The 19,494-nt window shown below is 56.8% G+C and overlaps 2 protein-coding genes across 17 annotated transcripts; both read right to left on the bottom strand.

The window, feature by feature from the left end:
• Positions 1-3,051: 3,051 nt before the first annotated feature.
• Positions 3,052-13,309, bottom strand: SLC29A1 (solute carrier family 29 member 1 (Augustine blood group)). 16 transcript variants are annotated; one of them, XM_086371878.1, is made up of 14 exons: positions 13,158-13,309; positions 10,327-10,436; positions 9,029-9,111; positions 7,083-7,164; positions 6,766-6,968; positions 6,521-6,660; positions 6,162-6,296; positions 5,972-6,069; positions 5,755-5,833; positions 5,233-5,330; positions 4,905-5,013; positions 4,568-4,653; positions 3,990-4,189; positions 3,052-3,669 (listed from the first exon to the last, which is right to left on the bottom strand). In XM_086371878.1, the coding sequence occupies exons 1-14, from the start codon at positions 13,228-13,230 to the stop codon at positions 3,558-3,560; spliced, it is 1,608 nt and encodes a 535-aa protein (XP_086228004.1). In that variant the 5' UTR covers positions 13,231-13,309; the 3' UTR covers positions 3,052-3,557. The 16 variants fall into 16 exon arrangements, 11 of the variants coding, with proteins under 11 accessions (XP_086228004.1, XP_086228008.1, XP_086228003.1 ...); XM_086371882.1 differs by having other exon boundaries at positions 9,029-9,210; positions 12,886-13,303; XM_086371877.1 differs by having other exon boundaries at positions 9,029-9,210; positions 13,158-13,303.
• A 3,329-nt stretch (positions 13,310-16,638) lies between these two features.
• Positions 16,639-17,959, bottom strand: MYMX (myomixer, myoblast fusion factor). The gene is made up of 2 exons (XM_086371896.1): positions 17,879-17,959; positions 16,639-17,442 (listed from the first exon to the last, which is right to left on the bottom strand). The coding sequence occupies exon 2, from the start codon at positions 17,382-17,384 to the stop codon at positions 17,130-17,132; it is 255 nt and encodes an 84-aa protein (XP_086228022.1). The 5' UTR covers positions 17,385-17,442; positions 17,879-17,959; the 3' UTR covers positions 16,639-17,129.
• Between the last annotated feature and the right edge of the window lie 1,535 nt (positions 17,960-19,494).

Genomic DNA, 19,494 nt, shown 5'->3' with positions numbered 1-19,494 from the left:
CGCGGGTCGCTTAGATGGGGGTAGGGAGCCCACCTGGCAGAGGTCGTCCTAATGACTTGGCACCTCTATCTCTAGGGCTCGCATCTCCCGCACCCAGGCTCTCCCGCCGACTCGCTTAATTCCTTTAGCAAGTTCATACACGTCACCCCGTTTAAATAACAAGAATCTGGGCCACAGAGGATGGGTGACACAGACCTCGTCTCTGAATCTGAACCATGTCCCCAACCCGTACAAAGTTCCTGGGAGGGGGGTAGCTGTCCTGAGCAGAAGCCCCTGCTTTTGTGTGGTTCTGCTGACTCATTTAGCATTTGCCCTGCTGTCTGGAGCCAGAACGCCGGCGGGCTCACTGGCAGGGACCACCCGGACCGCCAAGGCTGTGGGGCTCTGATGAGCAGATTCTCCCGAGGGCACCCACGCAGGAAGCCGGGTCAGGTGGAGACGAGCGAGAGGAACCCAGCTGGGACACAGGCTCCTGGTGGGTTGTGGGGTAAAGTGGGTTCTGCTCACCTTCACCCTCCCTACCAGCTGGCCCCAGAAACCAGACGGGCCTCCCTGGAAGCCTGGCTTCCCTCCTTCAGACTGCCACTCTTCCCGTGTGTGTCAAGACGGGTTTCAGGCAAGGCCTGCTGGCCAGAACCCGGCTATCTCTTTAAGGTGACTCTGCACTTCTCTGCTCACATCCATTTTGATTATCAAGAGTTTTACATCCTGAGAATAAATTTCCCAATAATGGGGGTGAGGGAGGGTTTCCTGTCAAGCACCTGCTTCCATCATACTACCCCTCACCCTACTCTTCCCATCTTCACTCCAAAGACTACAAACAGGTATATTCCAATTCATCAGTGATACCTGATGGTTCACTTCTGTTTTTAAGGATGATGGCTAATTTTGCTGGGGCTCTTTAACTTTTCAAATATTTGAAGCCCCAACAATTCACCAAACAAGAGGGAAGTTTCTGTGGGGCTGTGGCGGCCACCTCAGGGAGTACAGCAGCCTCTGCACAGACCACTGCTTGGGGCAGAAATGTCACACGGAAGGAGATGACCAGCACAAACCCAGCCTTTGCCCACCTTATAGGAAGCAAAGTGCAGGGAGGAAAGGCGAGGCCCCAGAGGCCTGCCTCCCGCAGGCAGCATTGCCTGCAGAGCGCCCTCTTGTGGTCAGAAACCGCCACTGCAGTTGGGCAGGCAGGAACCGTTTTCTAACCGCCAGAGCTTTCTAACCACTCTGCTCTCAGAGGAGGACAGTGAGGTCTTGAGTAAAATGAGTGAGATTCACATTTTTTGATAATTGCATTAGAAAAATTTTTTGGAAAAGATATTCTAGTAATCTTCAAACATCAGTTTCAGTCAGGGGACTTCCAGTAGCTAAGACTACATTCCCAATGCAGGGGGCCTGGGTTCAATCCCTGGTCAGGGAACTAGATCCCCCATGATCAAGCACAGCCAGATAAATAAAATTTTTTTTTTTAAGTTCAGAAAGATGTGACTGTAATCTAAAATGTTTGTCCTTCAAGTCACTGTTGGAGTTGAACTGAGTCCTACCACACAGCTGGAGTCTGGCCTGTGAAGACTGTGAGGGGGAACAAGCAGATGCAAGGAAGCGAACATTTCTGAGTATCTCTGGGAGCTTAAGAGTGAAAACGTAGGATGTGGACCTGAACTTGAAAAACATGACTGGCAGCTGGAGTAAGATAAGAGCATAAGCCACAGTTACAAAAGGTGCAGAGGGGGAAGGAACTGGAAATGCGGCTACTGGTGGTAGAGGAAGATCAGGAAATGCCTGGCGTGCTCCAGGAGAGACCAGCCTGTGACTCCATGTTCTTTTCAGATTATTCTGCAGCTGCATGTGTGATGGCCGCAGTAGACCTGGCTGGAGTCCTGAAAGGCCAGGCAAGAGGCAGGAAGGGGCCCAGGGAAGAAGCACAGGGTCCCTGAAGGGCTGTGGTGCTGAGGAGGGAACCCAGCAGGACTGTCCGGTGTGGGTACCATGGGTCTGTCGAGGAGAGGGAGCAGAGAAAGGGTGCGGTTTTCTCTCAGCCTTGTGACCAAAGGGCTCTGCAGGGATGAGTGAAGACTCAGGGCACCCCTTGCTTTTGAAACTGATATGAAAGGAACAGTTTGTTTCCCACCAGCCTCAGATTGTGTCCTGGTTTGACGTGTACTCTGGGGTATATCTGTGGACTCCAGTTCCCCATATGATAATACTTAACTCTCCTGTTAGGACTTCAGAGCTAATCAAAGACCCTTAAAAATGTGCCAACAACCCTTAATGAAGCCTGAAGCCTTCAATTAAATTAAACTGTCAGAAATAAAGCCCTGACACAAGTGGGGGCGTGGGGGAACGGTGGTGGGGGTGGGGGTCAGTGTCAGCTCAGCGCCCAGAGCTCTGGTTTCACTTCCTATCAGGAAGAGCTCTTTCTGAGAAGGGGGACTCCAGTGGTATGGCCCCCTCCACCGAGGCCTCTCTCGTTCCTGAGCCACTGCACACCTCCCTAGGCCAGAGTCTGGGAAGAGAAAGGGGCCCAGCTTCAACAAGGACACACAGGCCCCTTGTTCGCCATGAAGCCTGCCTTGACTTAGGTGTCAGGGCCTAGTGCCAGGCAGGGCAGAACCCTCCGGCTACAGCCTCTTCCTGCTGGTGGGGTGGGGGTGGGGAGGTGGAGCTGGCTGCTTTTAGACAGCTCCCTCCTCAGGCTGTGGGGTGAGGACAGAGTGGAGGGGGTGACTCTGAAGACAAAAGAAAGATGGCGCACTGTCTCCACCCCCAGGCCTCCCGAAAGGAGGAATGAAATGGCAAAAGGAAATAGCCTTTCTCCATCTCAGCCAACAGTCTGGGTGTCCTGGCTCCAGGCCTGTCTCTCTTCTGTGGCCCCAGCAGGAGGCACTGTAGTGCCTCTGAGACTAAAGAGGACCCACCCCATCCCTAATGCCTTGGACCCAGGCCCAGTGCTGGCCAAGGCCCATCTGGGTCATGCTCATCCCCCCAGACTCAGGCTGCCATCCCTCTAGCCTCTCCAGGGCGTGAAGCCATGGCTGGAGGACACAGGGAGCCAGGGAGGAAAAAAAAAAAAGTTTATTTAATCAGCCTTTGAAGGCACCTGGTTTGAGTATAAAAAAGGCAGTAAAATGGCAAATGTACAGGGTTCATGATGGGTAGGAACACGGAGAGGTGGGGGGAGAGGCACACGGGGAGGAGGAGGCTGCGGAAATACCAGACCAGACTTCAGAACAAGCAGTCCTGGCCCCCGGCCACCCTTGGTACAGGTAGACAGACAAGACACACAACTCACTCTCTGAGCCTAGGAACCCCTTCCCGGGCAGGCACTGGTCAGGGCCAAGAGACTGCATCCCCTCCCTTGGCTCTGACCCTCCAGCCCACAGTGTCGCCATGTCCATCCACAGAGGCTCTCTCCTCGGGGCCTGGATGCCGGGCCCAGCACAGGCCATGAGCAAGCAGAAGATGGCTAGACAAGAAAACCTCCAGAGGACCCCTGCCCACCCCCAAAGGGGAAGGCAGGAGCAGGCAGCCGGTGCCATCCTGCCGTCCATCCGCGGTCACACGATTGCCCGGAACAGGAAGGAGAAGACGGCCCCCAGCGCCAGGCCCAGAGACAGAAAGAAGGCCATGATGGCTCCAGCTGTCTCCGCCTCAGCCGGCTTCACTTTCCTAAAGGAGGGAGGGCGAGCCGATCTTAGGACGTCCCTGACGCCAGTCCCCTGCCCAACCCAGAGCATCTCATTTTGCTGGCCCACTTGTCTTCCTCTCCTTCTTGGTGAGGGGATGTGTACTGAGGCTGTCTCTACCTTTCTCTGGGAGCCCCTCCTCCCCTCCCACTACCTGGGGCCCCGAGGGTCAGTGGGCTCCTCTCTTAGCCTGGAAATCCTGAGCTCCGCGATCAGGAGTCTCCTTCCGCCCACTCTCCCTCTGCTGAGGGTCCCCAGCTGGAGCACTAGACCCTGCCTGAGGCCACCATACTCCCCACTCACTTGGGCCCAAAGCACATGCAGAGACTGGCAAGGTAGCCATTGGAGAAGGCGAAGGCAGCCATGAAGATGATGAACCAGGAGTCGTGCTCAAAGACCACCGGCAGGTTGCGGCGGGGCTGGACGTTACACAGCAGCAGCAGGGGCACGAAGGCCAGTCGGGCCAGTACCAGACTCGGCAGCCAGTAGCTGTCCTTCCCAGGCTGCGGGGACCAGGCCATGCCGCAGTCAGGCTGGGCCGCCCCCGGGGCTCCATTCGGAGGCCCTCAGGATCTGAATTGAAACCTCCAAGCCTAGTTACCCTTGTAGGGTACTGATCGGGAGTGGCCATGGTAGATAGAGCCTCTGGCCATGTGCTACAGCGTGACCTGGGTGGTGGTCATCAGGGGTGTGTGTATGTTTATGTGTGTGTAGTCATTAAACTGTACCTCTACAACTTGTACACCTTACTATACATAGATTATGTCTCAGTTTTTAAAAAAAGCATGGTCCCCTTTCCACCATACTTTCTTGGTTCCCTCCCTGGGTGTCTCAGTCTGGACTCCCGTCTCACAGGGGCTTGGTGACCCTCCTTTACTTACCCACATAGTGATGGCTGTGAGGCTCCGGCCCAGCCAGTCAAAGACATTGAAAGTCAAGAAACAGGACACGGGAATGAAGTAGGCCTCTGGAAGACAAAGAGTAGATTAGGAGAGGGTTAGTGGGTCCAAGAAAGGCAGGATCTAGCAACCCTGACTCTCACTGGGACTTTGGTTTCCCAGCTGTGAAACGGAGAAGATGCTTCCAGGCCGAGGAAGGGTGAGTGGGCCAGCAGAGCCTGGCTTCAGAGGCGATAGCCCAGGCTCCCCTCTCCCAGGCTCCTAGCCTTGCTCCCAAGCCCCTGTCCTTCCCCATCCTGGGAACCCGTGGTTTCCTCACTCCAGGCGCTGGTGCCCGCGATGGTGGACTCGACCTCAGCTGTCACAGCAGGAAATATCCCAATGGTGATGGTGAAGACGAAGCAGACGGAGAAAGCCGGGACTAAGATCTGGAGGGAAGGGACCCTGGTCTGTGTCTTCATGGTGCTTGTTTAAAGAATCAAGATTCCCCAATACACACATATGCCCACACACATACATGCAGGAAAGTCCAGGAAAGTGACCAGTCTCCAGTCAGAAAGGGAGGGGACGGGCATGGGGTGGGAAAGGATCAGAAAAAAAGGGAAGAAAGGGAGGGGTAGAAGGCAGGATGCCCCAGCCCCACATACACTTTTGAGGATAGCGCGGACAGAGTGGCTTTCCTTGGCGGGCTGAGAGCTGGGGGCCGAGAATCTGGTCTCCTCTTGGCCTGCTTTTGATTCCTCTCCTGGGGGGTGACAGGTGGTGAGAGAGTCTTCAAGATGTAGGAGAAACAGAGCAACAGGAAATGACACAATCCCCAAAAGGGCTGGGGTCAGCTGAGGGTGGACACCCCACTAAACCAGTGCACAGCTCCACCCAAGACTTAGCCCAGATGGCCTCCAACCCCCACTGCCCAAGTCCTCTGGGTCAGGACCGCTCCCAGGAGTCTCAGGTCAGGTCACGCCCTGCCCAGAAATCCATAATTGCTTCCCAGTTGCATTCAAGGCCTCCCAGGATCTCCCCCAGCTTCTCTAGCCCAGCCCTCGATTACTGGTGTTACCCCCCCATCCCTCTGGCATCACTGCAGGAGGCTCATTCTTGCCCCCAGCTCATGCTGCCCCTCTGCTGAGCAGCCACCCTCCACCCCAGCTTCCTCAGGTTCTTCGGACCTTTACTAATGAGGTCCAGCTTGGTCTCCTGCTCCCCGGGCCCTTCGAGCTTGAGCTGCCGGTAATAGCGGTAGAATTCCTATCAAGGGAAGGAAGGTGGATTCAGAAGCAGAATCTCCAGAGCTTCTCCCTCCCACAGGTTTCGTCCCCTTGGTCTGGAGCCCTGGACCCCCTCTCTCCCTGCCAAGAACTCCAAACCTGGGGTTCGAGTGCTCACCAGCCGTGGCAGGCCCAGATAACAGATGATGGTCAAAATGATAACTCCACAGGCTGTGATAAAATAGCCGAAGGCACTTTCCGACAGCTCGGAGCCACCTGGGGCGGAGGGTGTCAGTGATCAGAGGCCGGCCCCGTCCCCTCCTCCCCGCAACCACCAGGGCGACAGGCAGACAGATGGCAGGACTTACTGGCGATGGCGCAGATCATGGCCACGGAGGCGAAGAAGCCTGCCAGGCCCTGGCCACTCATGATGGGGGCCGTGTAGCTGGCGGGCAGGAGGCCGGCCAGGCCAAACAGACTGCCCTGCAGGATGGCGCCGAAAGCTGTGCAACAGGGTGGACAGCAGACGGGAGAGGGTAGCCGGGTGGGTCATGGGGTCTTGGCAATTCCTGCTTGACTCCCAGTAAGTCCTGACGCTGAGCAGCCCTTTTCTTCCCACTCCTAACCCTGCTCAGGCTCTTGAATCCTCACCACCCAGAGGGAGGAAAAGATTCCTCTCTGACCAACCGTGGGACTTCTGCCCAGGTCCCCACCGAGCCCCGCTTACAGTTAATGAGCATGATCTTGAGCATGGTGATGACGAAGAAGGATAGCGCGTGTAGGGGCACCTTCACCAGGATGGCAGTGATCAGGAACACCAACAGGATGGCTACCAGGCTGCCCAGGATCCGCACAGACTGGGGGATCCTGTCGGAGAGGAGGCGGTGGCAGAGATGGGTGGTGAAGCTGGGGGCCCAGCCCAGGGAGGGCAGGAGGCACTGAGGGGGTCAGGGTGGGGGCCTGGGGGCTCACCTCTGATGCAGGAAGGAGTTGAGGCAGGTGAAGATCAGCAGGGGCACCATGGCACATAAGGTCATGACGTTGTTGAAGATGGTGCTGAGATGAGTCCGCTCTGGCGAGGGTGCCAGGGGGCTGGCCGAGGCCTGGATGTCCTTGCTTACTTCAGCAGGGCCCAAGGACATATTCTGGGACATGTCCAGGCGGTTTGTGAAATACTGTGAGGGTTGCAGAGAGGAGTGCTGGCACCTTTCGCCCTGTGCCTGCAAGCGCGTACCCAGGCCCTAAATGCCCCACGGATGAGCCCCTGGGAGCCCATTCCCACATCTCACCTTAGTGGCTGTCATGAAGAAATTCCAGGGCAGCAGCGTCCCCAGACCCAGTATGAAGAAGATAAGCCAGACGGCTTTGTACCTGGGGATGGGGGAGGAAAGTGGGGCCACGTGACCCACCATCCCACCTTCCTTCCCAAATCAAACCTGGGGCAGCCCCACCCCCTTCCATCTCTCCAGCTGTCCCAGGGCACAAAACATACAGAGGAGGAGGTGGCCTGGGATGGGGAGAGGGCACAGATGAGTCCCAAGAGGGAGAGGGACCAGGGACAAAGGACCGAAGGGCATGGCCAGAAGGATCTTGGCTCTCAGTCCCAAAGACTCGGGGGACTCTGCAGGCTTGGGGACCGATGTGACCCACACATCCGCAGGTGGTTTTGGAAATCTTGCTAAAGGCTGGGGGGTGGGGGGGTGGGCGGGTGAGTGAGAAAGCAAAACACAAGTCTTCTACCCCCGCTGGGCAGGCTGGAAGTGATTACACTGTCTGGGCAGGGCTGTGTGGCTTTCCAAAGAGGAATCTGAGGTCAGGAAACTCCCAGACCATTCTGGATCTAGGAGGACAGGGATGCGGGTGTCTTGGGACAGCTGAGAAGCGAGGGAGCTGTTTTTTCCTGGCCCAGACAGAACCAGCTTTGTAGGCTGCACCACATAGGAGGCCGGGAGGGATGGGCCATGAAACGTCATCTTGGCTCCAGACTGTAAATAAGGGCCTCCCAGCTTGGGTCAGGACACTCACTTGCCCCAAGCCCTACACCTCGGGGCCTGTCTGGGATGGGACAGCTTCTCCCAGGCAGCCCTGTGGTCCCCAAATGTGTCTGCCATACTTTCCCCACTGTCCACACTGCTGTCTTCACAGAGCTGGCAGGGACAAGCCCAGGGCAATGAGGAGACTGGTCAGGCCAGACAGCGGGGCCTGGCCCCACAGGGTGGGGGCCTGGGTGGCAGGTCTGAGTCCTGATAACTGCAGCCCCCTCCCACCTCCCTCCTATAGTCCCCACCCTGAGGAAGAGAGGTGAGGCCTGGATTCAGAGGCCCGAATAAAGGAGCAACTCTCAGCCAAGGTCCCACAGGATAGGGACCCAGTGTGGGGCCACTGGAGAAGGCAGAGGGGTTCACAGAGGACTGCCACCAGAACGGGGGTGCTAGGATGGGGTGGCAGGCAGCCTGGGAACGGCGGACACCAGGAGGGATCCAACCAAACAACCCCTAGGGCCTGTACTTACTATGTCTCCTTAAATTCCCTCCCATACAAATAAACCTCACCTCTGCTTCACAAGTGGGAGGCGGTCCCAGAGAGAGAAAGCTAAGTGCCTAAGATCCCACCGCCAGAAGTGGTCTTCGGCACAGAGGGCTGGGATGAGCAGGGGATGGGGCTGTGGGACTGCAATGGAAAGATGTTTTGGGCACCAGGCACGGCTTCATCAACTTTCTTGGGGTCTAGACTCCTGGAAGAACTTGAATCCAGCTACGGTCTCTTCCCCCAGAACACACACGCATGGCCACAGCTGTGGGTCTAACTGGAGGGAAGTCCTAGGCTCCGGAGGTGGGGAAGTGAGAGGGAGGTCAGAGCGAGGACCAGGGCGGGCCAAAGTCATCTGAGGTCGAGGCCAGCTCCGTCGGCTGGCCAGCCTGGGAATGAGGGGTGCTGCCAAATGTCTCCCCACGGTGCTGGCCGGAGGAGCCGGGAGCTGCCGAAGAGCAACACTGGGAACTCTGACAGGCCAGGGAGGGACCGCCGCCACCGCCTTGAGCCTCCCTGGAGACACTGCTCTCAGCACCCAGCCACGACAAGCAGGACCCCTGATGCAAACGTGACTCGTAGCTACCTGACTGGAAGGCTCGTCGTCAGTGGCAATCCCAAATTCCAAAGGATACAGCACCCAGTCCCCCCTGAAGACCCATTCCCACTCCCCTGGATCCGCAGCCCAGGTCTCCCTCCCTGGTACCTGTCCTGAGGCTGGTGACTGGTTGTCATGGTGACGGCGGTCTTGGTTATGCCTGGCTGACAGCTTCCTCCCTCCGGTGCTTGCTGGGGGCAGAAGCAGTGTGAGGCCCTGTCGTGGCCCTGCTTCCCTACAGGCCTCTTCAGACACTTGGTGGGGGTGGGCAGGCAGGTGGGTGAAGAGGGCTGGGCAGACAGAGTGGGCAGGCTGTAGGGTCCCGAAGGCCCCGCTCCTGCCCCTGCCTCTCAAGGCTGCTCCTTTTGACCCCCTTGGGCCGGTCCTGCTGAGCCCCCCTGCCTGCTCAGACGCTACCTGGCTCCCGGCCTGGCTTGGCCACTGCCTCCGCTATTTTTATCCAGCAGCCGAGGCTGTCTGTGAGCAGGGAAACAGGGGCGGGTAGAGAGCAGGCAAGGAGGAGGAGGAGGAAGTATGGCTGAGAGGGAGGGGAAAAAACAGGCAAAGGCATGAGGGGGGTCATGAGAGGATAAGAGGGGTCAGGGACAGTGACAACGATGGAAGTGGGGAAAGAGGAGGGAAACAGTAAAGAGATAAGGGAGAAGAGGGAGGGCGGGAGGAGGACGCAAAACAAACAGATCTGCTGCAGCAGCAGCAGCCTCAGGCGTGATGACCAGGCCAGCCAGAGAGGCCGGCCTGCCCGCCTGCCTCCCTCCCAGGGCAGCCTCCCTCCCTGGGGCTCTCCCTCTGATCTCTCTGGGCTTTCCCGAGGAGCCCTTGGGCTCATGGCTAGCGCGGGCTCTGGAGAGCCTGTCCCCCCTGCAGGCACCCTAGATGCCAGCCTCTCTGTGGGTGGCACCTTAACCATCCTTTCCAGCCAATGCTCAGGGGCTTCCTGGTTCCTGGCCCATTTTCCAGGAAAACACGTTAGGATGCGCTTGGGGACACAGCCGCTTCCTTGACCCCTGGGGACATCCCATCTCCCCCTCCCCACCCCCACTGGGTTTCTCTCTGACTCATTCCCAGGCCCCTGGCTTCTTCCCCTTTCTGAGAGCAAAGTTGGAGGCAAGATGGAGGGATGGGAGCGCGGGCCTGCCCAGTCCCCAGCCTCCTCACTTCGTACCCCTTCCCTGCTCCCCGCTCAGGAGGGGTGGGGGGTGGGGGGGCAGGGGGAGCGTGGCCCCCTGGAACTAGGAGAGGAACCAGCTTTCCCTTGGATGGCATGGAAAGCCAGGCAGGGGTGGGCGGGCCTGTCCCCCACGTGCCAGCTCTGGTGCGAGCTCTGGAGCCAGCTCTGCCGTTCTGGGTGAGGACTGGCTTCCTTGCCCACCTAGACCAGCACTCACCAGATGCCCAGACTTGCCAGCAGAAGGGTCGGGGCAGAGGGGGCCCAGGCAGTCTGTGGGAGGTGGTCCTAGCTCAGAGGCAGGCGGCAGGTCTTGTCCATGGGCTCCTTCTGAATAAGGGTCCAGAGTGAAAATTGCAGCAGCGGGCGTATTGGGAGAGAACCCCCCAGGTCCTGCCGGGGGACGCAGCACCTCCATTCTGAGAAGCCTTCTCAACTATCACAGCCAGGGAGATAAAACCCAGCCCTCACCTCCCACCAGCGTCTCAGCAGGGGAGCTGAGGGGGTGGGTCAACTCCCAGGTGCAGCCAGTACTCCAGCCCCAGCCTGAGATGGACAGCCCTGGGGACTCTGAGAAAGGACCTGGACAGGCCTTTCTGCTCCTCCCCAAAATTCCTCTCCACCCCTCCCTGCGTCAACTCCAGCCTCTCCAAAGGCCTTCCTCCCCTCCTCCCCCAACCACACCTGGACGATGATAGCACAGGGAGGGCAGAGGCAGACCCAGACACCCCAGAAGGAGGCAGACGGCTTCTTTCACTCTTCCTTCCTTTCCGCAGATATTTACCTAGGACCCCTGCATGCCAGCCAGGCAATGTTCTAGGCACTTGGGAGACTGGTGAACGACAGTTTTTACATTTTCTAGAAGGATGGGGGTGGGGGCGGTGAGAGGGCTCTACTCTGCGAGGTGGGCAGAGGAGGTGAGAGACTCATGTTTTCTATTAGGTAGAAGGAAGGAAACCCCAGCTTCTCACTTCGGCCAACCCTGTTCTCTACCCACAGGCAAGATTCCAGGCAGTAAAGAGCAGGTACAGTTTCAACACAGGTGGAGACTGGGGATGGCGGACAGAGTATCTCCTCTTTCTCAGAAAATCTGTTTTAGGCTGAGGAGTATTCCTTTCTGCCCTCTGGCCCTCCTCTTCACCGCCCCCACCCCCGTCAGCTACACCCCTACTCTCTGCTGTCCCCAACCCCAGCCCTGAGCACAACTCAACTCCAGGGGCAGCCCACTCCTGCCCACATCCTGATGATCAGTCACCCCTTTGGCTTTTGTCTGCCTTGGCCCAATCAGGGATTTGATACCAGTTCAGAACATCTGGTTTCCCTCCAGCCATGCCCTGGCCTGCCCAGATGGGGCCCTGATAGCAGCCACCAAACTGGGCACCTCCCTGGCCCCCTGGCCCCCAACACCTCTCACCCACGCCAGCTTCTAGAGACATCTCTGTGGTAGCATCAAATTCACCACTTCCATGGATCCCATATGGGGCAGCCACCACCTGCAGATACCCTCTCTGGCCCTTGGCTGCCTTCACAACCACCATAAAATCATATAGATTGTCTCCATTGAACAGATGAGGACAGCTGAAGTTCAGAATGGTTGAATCATTTGCCTAAGGCAACAGAGCTAGTAATCGAGTGAGTCGGAATTCAAAACTCAATGTGAAGTTTACTCTAGGCTCCTTCAGGAGAAGGCAGTGAGGTTTAAAGGCAGCTTCCCAGCCAGCCTCTTATACTGAGAGGTGGAGTAACTCTACTCCAACTAAGGGGTTAAAAAATAAGGTGGGGGTCAGGTCATCTCCAGTCTGACTTGTGTCGGGTGTAAGACGCTCCCCCACCCCATTACACACACATCCTGGCAAAGAGAGCTCACACAGACAGAAAAGCAAGGCAAGAGGATCTGGAGTTGACCGTGACCGAGAGGAATGGGCAAAGGAGTGGCCCGAACAGGGGTGAGGGGCAGGGGTGGGAGCAGCCTTCATCCGCCACAGCTCTCCCCTGGGAAGAAAACCTGGGATGTCCTTTTAGGTGAAGCAAAGGTGTTCTCTCTGGGAATAAACGAGGACGCGTCCAGGAAAGGAGGGAGGGAGGCCAGGTACAAGGGTTCGGCCAATAAGAGGCCGGGTGTTAAAGAGGCAGCGCCTCCACCTCTATTCCGCGTGCTCTCCTGGCCATTCCCCGCACCCAGCGCAGTTAACGGTGCGACCACTCCCGGTACCAACGACAAGATTGATCGAGATTAACCTTCAACTCGCCTGCCCCTTGGGGAGGTCAGCTCGGCGACAGGCAGTTTCAGGCCTGGTAGCCAAGTCTTCCCCGCCTGCTGGGGTCCAGGTCCCCGCACAGTAACCCTACGCCCGGCCCCGGCGCGCCACGTGCCACGCGGCTCCGCACGGGGGCCCCACCCAGCATCCCCCAGTCTCGGCGGCGCAGCTGCCAGGCCCAGCCTCCCTGCCCGAGTGGCAGCAGGCAAAAGCGGCGCGCCTTCCGCCCCGGCGACCCCCGGGCCCCCGCGCCGTTTCCCGATCCCCTCCCACCTCCCGGGCAGCACCTGCTGGGAAGGAGTCCTCCCGCGTGGAGGTCTGCGCGCTCTCCCGGGCAGCTTCCCGCGCCCGCGCGAGCACATTCAAACCCGCCCTCCGCTTGCCCCGCCCCGGCGCGCCCCCGCCCACGTCCGCTCCCCCGCGCTCGCCGCGGCCCCGCCCCCTCCCCGCCCCCGCCCCCTCCCCGCCCCCCGCACGTCAGCCCAGAGCCACGAGGAACCCCCAAACCCGAGACCCCGTACCTGACTGGTCCACACTTTGTACTATTTCTATAGACTGGCCTTCTGGGGGCCCTGCCCCGCCAAACGCTGCCCCATCACGGAGTGTATCCCTGGTCTCCTCGCTGGGGTTACACAAACTCCTACACGGCCGTCTCGGGACTCTCCCAGCGACAATCCTGCTCAGGCAGATCCGGAGCCCCCCACCCCCACCACCGCCCGGTCCAAACACCGTCTCAAATGTTCCGTTATGGCTCGGGAAGCTGCCTCCTACATACACCACTCTCACACCGCACCTTTTTCCTTCCGGCGCCCCCTTCCCTTTTCAGTGCCACTTTCTTCGTTTGGAACTATCCTCTCAGTCCCCATGCCGGGGCATCCCTCTGACCGAATCAGTATGATGTGTGACCAGGGTTTTCCCACCTCTAACACTTACAGATCTGCTCACACTTTAGAGAGATATGTGTGTAGGGGGTGGAGGAGAATGTTGGGGGTGGGGTGGCAGCCCTACTGTAGCCCTCTCATGATTCACCCTTTCTAAATCCAGAACTTTGGAAAAGCTAAGGCATTTCTGGGAACGGGAAAAGCCTTACATCCTGAGTGAATCCTGTAATCTTGATACTCAGGGAGGGAAGCCTTGCTGAGCCCCACATCCTCCCAATCTGAGGAGGAAGGGGGTGGGCACGCTGAGGGATGATTGGTCCTTCTTGTACCTGCAAGGAAGGAGGAAGGATTCCCTCCTTTTTGGTTGGTCAGTAAATCTGGGGGGACAGGGGAATCACTGCTCCTGCAGCAGCCTTCAGTACAGGGGGACAATCGAAAGGCTAGAGAGATGCTGAGGACAGAAAATCCAGTCCAGTCCCACTCCCTGAACCCAATTACCCAAGGGGCCTTTACCCTGGAGAAAGTCACAGACACTAATTAACAATTAGCAGTACTAACATCATAGGGATAAGGGAGAGTCACACTCTCTCTCCAGTGAACAGACTGGGCTTTGAGGCAAAGGGTAATTTTTCTTCTTAGGACTGATCGGTGGATTCAACCCAAGATACTCGGAACAGCTGTTGCCAGCCTACTGGCTCAGGGACCCACAGAGACATGACACACAATCATCCCCTGGCCTTAACCAACAGAGGGCAGGAAGAGGGGTATGAGTAGTGTTTTTCTAGGCACTGCCCCACAGCTTGAGGGCAGCTTTATGTCTGGGTCTCCCCCACTGCATTCCTACCCTGTGTTTGTCCAGCCTCTCTCTACCTCTCCGGGCCCTTCTCTCCCCTTTTTCTTGGCCCCTGTCTCTCTCCGCATCCTCATTTCCTGTCTCTGAGCCTGTGGGGGTGGCAGGCTTTAGTGGCCAAATGGATCCGGCATCAATAGCCAGGCTGGTGGCCAGTGGCTGCAGTTGTGTGCAAAGGGGGCTGTAAGCGGAAAGAGATTAGGAGGAAGTGGTGAGGGTCCCAGACCAGACAGGGGAAGGCTGGTTCTCCTCCCCACCCCCGCTGAAGCCTAGCCTGCTAGTAGATGTCAACAGGCAGGGCTGTTATTGCTGGACAGAAGCCTGTCTGGCACTCTCCTTGCCTGGGCCCCCAGCCAGCACCCACACCCCTCCAGCACCACCTCTCTATGCAGGGATGGTTGCTGAGGGCCAGGGCCCTCTTCTGGACAACCTCGGAGCCCAATTCACAGTGGCCTGTGCCCACCAGGCCAGTGCTTGTCATTCGCTGCCCAATCTTTTGGGTCCCTCAGGTCCTGGGTACAGGAGTAGGGTGTGAAGCACTGATCCAGCTGCACCCCCACCCCCACCCGATCCCGCACCTCTGTGAGGCTGTGACCTGTGACTCCCTCCTCCCCGTTCCAGGCCCCAAGGGTGCCTCATCACCTCACACACACAGTCCTATCTCTTCCTAGCCCTGCCTCCATCTGTGTTTGCTGTGTGTTTGCTTGGCTCTGCACTTTGTCGCCAATGTGTCTCATGACTGTATGTTCTCAGTTGTGTTTGTGAGTCTATCTCCATGGCCTTGTGGCAGGGCTGGGGCCAGAGAGAGGCCAAAGAGGCAACTTGTCTGAGATGCAATATTTAAGGGGGAGCCCAAATATTCCAGAATCCGGATAATGTTTTAATACAATATTTTTTTTTAAAAAATCAAAGTGAATGCAAGAAACAAAAATCCATGACGAACAAAATATCAGCTAAGATGAAGACAGAATCAAGCCCTTTCAGTAAGATACCTCAAGTCCCTCACCTTCCTTACTGGGTGTGTAAGGGAGTCAGGGTTCAAGAAGACTGAACTTGGTTTTCCAGCTTCATATCTCAAACATCTGCCTCATCCTTTGCTCCGAATTCTCTGACCCTGGACACATCTGCAAGTGATTAGGGGAGGGCAGTTATCTCACCACGACCTGAAAAGTCCGGGGAAATGATCTCCGCCAGAAACCGCAGATGCGAACTCCGTTGATTTCCAACCCCCCACCCCCGCACCACGATAGCCCTGCCCACTCCGTTCTCCGCCCCGCCCCGCCCCGCCCGCCGGGGAAATAGCAGGCCCCGCCCCTCACCGCTGCCCCGCCCCCCTCGCCGCTGCCCGCCTCTGCTGCCCGCCTTTGCTGTCCCGCGCACCTGCTGGGACTTCCCAGGGGGCCTCCGCTGTCGGGGATCGGGAACGGAAGTTCCCGGGCCAGTTGGCCCCTGGTTCCCGTTTGGCCTCCTCCATGCGGGACTGGTGTCGTCGCCATGGCCGGAAACTGCAGACCACTCCGGGTCTGACCCGTCTGTGCCACCGGGCGGGGAAGGGGCTGCAACGCACTACCCCGGCGTCCGCCCCGCGCACGGTTGCAGACTCCCAAGAGAGGAACTCTCCGGGAGGCCAGCGGGAGAAGCCTGGAGCGGGCTGAATAAATAAGGCGCCCGGGGCCTTGGAAGGGACCAGGGGTTCGAATCCCCTTCATCCCGCTCCTCCCCCAGGCCACCTTTCTGAGTGGGCGGCGGGGGGTGGGGGGTGCGAGCACGTGCACTGGCTTTTGATGACCCCTGGAGGAAGCAGATGGTGTCCGGGTGTAGGGAAGCGGGGCCTGGCGGAAAGCCCCGCGGGGCCGGCTTGGGGGCCCACAGCTCTGATCTGGAGTCTTCCCCCCAGGCCAGCCTTCTAATGGGGTGTGCAGACAGGATGAGGGTCCTGCAAGGGGCTTGTCGCCTGTGGTCCTCACTTTACCGCCTTGAGCCGGAAGCCCAGGGCTGGGTGGAGGCGGATAGGAGGGGGGAATGTTGCAGGAGAATAGTAAGCAAAGTATCTGGAGGCAGGTTTGCAAAATGCCTCTGACAATTCTTGTTTGAGATCCCCGAGGGGCCTCCCACTGGAGAAGAGAAATGAAGAGGTGAATTCCTCAGATTACCCTGTGCCCCCTAGATCCCATCCTGGGCAGAGTACCCCTCAGGGGTATGCATCTCTAGTCCGCTTCTGAGGGGGAGCGGGTTGCTGCCCACAGGGTCCCTCCGAAAACAAATCTCCCTCTTCCCACACCACTAGCTAAGAAGAGTGTTCACACTCTCCGGAGGACATTAACCTCCTTACCCTGAGCTCCCAGCAAGACCCAAGACTGCTGACTCCCAGTGTGAGACATTCAAGTTAGAAAGAGAAACAGCTTCCAGGGCATTGGGACTGAGAGGGACAATGACAGAGGTAGCAAAAGGAAGGCTTGAGGTGTTCCCCCACCCGTCTCTGGACAGTTTCGACTGTCCTGCAGTGCAGGAGTGTGACAGGACTGTCAAAGGCATCCTAAGAATTAAAGGCAACAAATATTTATTGAGCCCCTATTGCATACTGGGCTTTGGGGGCAGGACTAACTCCCTAGTAGGGAACCAAGTTCTTATTATTTGGGAAATCTCAAACCAGAGACAGTCTGGATTAGCCGAATTGTCCATTGTCCCAGGGTTAAGCATTGTCCCTCAAGGACCTCCTCTCTCCATTTGCCTGGGGGTGTGAGTAGTGGAGGAGTGTCAGTACCCCTCCCACCAGAGGCCAGAGGTGATTAGAGCAGGTCTTGGGAAGAATGCTGGGAGGGAGGGACGGTGATCTGTTTTCTGGAAACAGAGCATCCCTCCAATCCTTTCTGCTGGGAGGTGGGGGGCATGTCCTAGCTGGACCCCTCTCATGCTCAGTCCCCCACCACGTCTTCTGCCCACTGGGCAGGCTGCAGTCAGTGATGGAGCCAGGACTGTCTTACTCCGAAATAAAGCATTTCAGGGGGCACAGCTGCTACCAGGATTCATGGGCTCATTTTTGGGAGGCTAGCCTCTCCCTCCTCTCCAGGCGGGCCACTCTGGAAGCCTCCCCGGAGTCCGGTGGGCGTCTCTGACTGAGGACGAACAACAGACAGCCCAGCAAAGCCTCTCGCAAATCCTGGGAGCCCAGGCGGCGGGCCAGCCGGCGCAGCAGGGGCAGGAGGTGCTGGCGGGCCAGGCGGGCAGCGGGCAGCAGCAGGCGGGCCAACAGCGTGCGGAGAAGCAGCGGAAGCAGAGGAGCGGGCATGGCTGGCAACTTGCAAGGCGATCCAGACTCCAGGCTCTCCTTTCTGCTCCCTTCTCACCTGGCAAAGACACAAGGAGGTGGGCAGGAGTAGACTCCTGCTTCAGTTTACACCCGCCAGCCCCCAGATCTCAGTTCATGGGTCGTTTTAGCTTTCTGGAAGCCCTTTCTCTGGGAAGGATGGCTGGGGCCGGAGGATTCTCATCACAGCACGGATGGAGATGGAGTCAAGGCAAGAGTGAAGCCCGCGCTGGGACCTCCAGCTTGCCATTCCCAGCCTCTGGGGCTCCTACTGTCCCTGGAATCCTCCCTTCCGTCAGTCACCCTCTCCTGCACACCCTCAGTCACCTGGCATTCCCTAACCCCTCTCCCTCAATCCAGCAGGAATTCTTTCCTAGACGATTCTAAGTTCTCTTTTCAGGGACCTTGATCCAACCAGACCTGACACTTCCTACCCTCCCAGTTCCCCACCCCCACCCATGGGCAGCAGCTCTCACCAGTCAGAACTGCTGCTCTGCATCAACGTCTGGCTGAATTTGCCTATAGGGGCCACATCTTCACTGAACACTACACAGGGCTGCCCCACCCAGCTCAGCCCCACCCAGAACAGCTTAGGGAGAGACAGCTGTGTTCTGGTATCTGATAAGTGAAGGGAGGGGTCAGCTGGGCTGGAAGAAGAGATGCAGTAATTTCTCCTACCGGATGCAGACCTCAGAGTCTAAACCCAGACTGCACTTTCTAATGGTGTGATCTGAGGCACAGTGATTCTTCTAGGTTCCAGGCTCCTTATCTGTTACCTCAATAATTGGGAGGAATAACTGGAATGGGACAATGTATGAGACCCACCGACCCAAACCTCAGAAGTAGTAAGGCTGCAACCCACACACCGGGCATGCTCAGAGCAGCCCAGACAGAGAATAGGATGGGGGCAGGCATTGTGGGCTGTCTCCTGGGGAGTGGAGAAGTAGGGTCAGAGTCCATATCATAGCTGGACACAGCTGGGTGGAACTCCCACTCAGGGATGGGAAGAGGCATACCCATGTCAGGACCCTCTCCACATTTTTCTCTGGAAGATTAAATGGAGTTCCATGAGATAGCCAGGTAGAGACGGTCCAGATTTGTTTTATTCTGTTTTTAAATACCTCATACTGACGTGCACATTGCTATATTTGAAATAGATAGCCAACAACCACCCGCTGTATAGCACAGGAAACTCTGCTCAATGCTCCATAATAACCTATATGGGAAAAAATTTGAAAAAGAATTTTTTTGTATATGTATATGTATATATATATTTAGGTATACACTTTGCTGTACAACCAAAACTAGACAATATTCTTAATCAACTATACTCCAATATAAAATAAAAAAATTTTTAAATAGTACATAAGATAAATACCTCATTCTTCTACTTCCTAAAATTGGTATAATTTCTGCCTTGATGGACTCAGATGCGATAATGGCCATGAAAGTATTTTGTAGAATAAGGACATGGGAATATGATCATTTATCAACCTGTCACCACCCACCTTTAGCATCACCATGATCTCCACGTCTCCACCATCAACAACCTTGAAGAAAGAAAACTTTCAGTTTTGTCAATAAGGTCTATCCTCCTTCTACCCAGAGGAAGCAGGGAGTGGGGGACAGCTAGAGTACAGATGTATAAATGTGGTCTTCCTTTCCTTCCTGTCCCTTCCTGTCCATTCCAGAGGAGTTGTGCTGGTCAGTGTCTTCCCTGGACTACGGTTGGGACATGTATTGAGTACGTGTGTGTGTCATGCCTGTGAGTTCATTTTGTTGTTTTTCAGTCACTCAGTTGTATCTGACTCTTTGTGACCCTATGGACTGCAGCACACCAGGCTTCCCTGTCCTTCACCATCTCCTGGAGTTTGCTCAAACTCATGTCCATTGAGTTGGTGATGCCATCCAACCATCTCATCTTCTGTTGCCCCTTTCTCCTCCACCCTCAACTTTTTCCCATTATCAGGGTCTTTTCCACTGAGTTGGCTTTTCACATTACATGGCCAAGGTATTAGAGCTTCAGCATCAGTCCTTCCAATGAATATTCAGGATTGATTTCCTTTAGGATTGATTGGTTTGATCTTACTGT

This window comes from Bos grunniens, chromosome 23, assembly GCF_055505025.1.
Source record: "Bos grunniens cultivar Pamir isolate PY7600 chromosome 23, Bosgru_T2T1.0, whole genome shotgun sequence".
Taxonomy (NCBI): Eukaryota; Metazoa; Chordata; class Mammalia; order Artiodactyla; family Bovidae; genus Bos; species Bos grunniens.
The sequence above is the reverse complement of the archived record's forward strand: the minus strand, read 5'-3'. Positions and strand labels throughout refer to the sequence as shown.

What these genes read in the sequence shown, in the direction of transcription:
- MYMX (XM_086371896.1), bottom strand. Translation starts at nt 17,384, where the DNA reads ATGCCCGCTCCTCTGCTTCCGCTGCTTCTCCGCACGCTGTTGGCCCGC.
- SLC29A1 (XM_086371877.1), bottom strand. Translation starts at nt 13,230, where the DNA reads ATGGGGACTGAGAGGATAGTTCCAAACGAAGAAAGTGGCACTGAAAAG. An exon ending in GGGGCGCCGGAAGGAAAAAG is followed by an intron (nt 10,437 to 13,157) that starts GTGCGGTGTGAG and finishes ACCCTTATTCAG; the next exon opens with AAGGAGCCCATGGACAAGAC. An exon ending in GCTGGACCTCATTAGTAAAG is followed by an intron (nt 5,331 to 5,754) that starts GTCCGAAGAACC and finishes GTCACCCCCCAG; the next exon opens with GAGAGGAATCAAAAGCAGGC.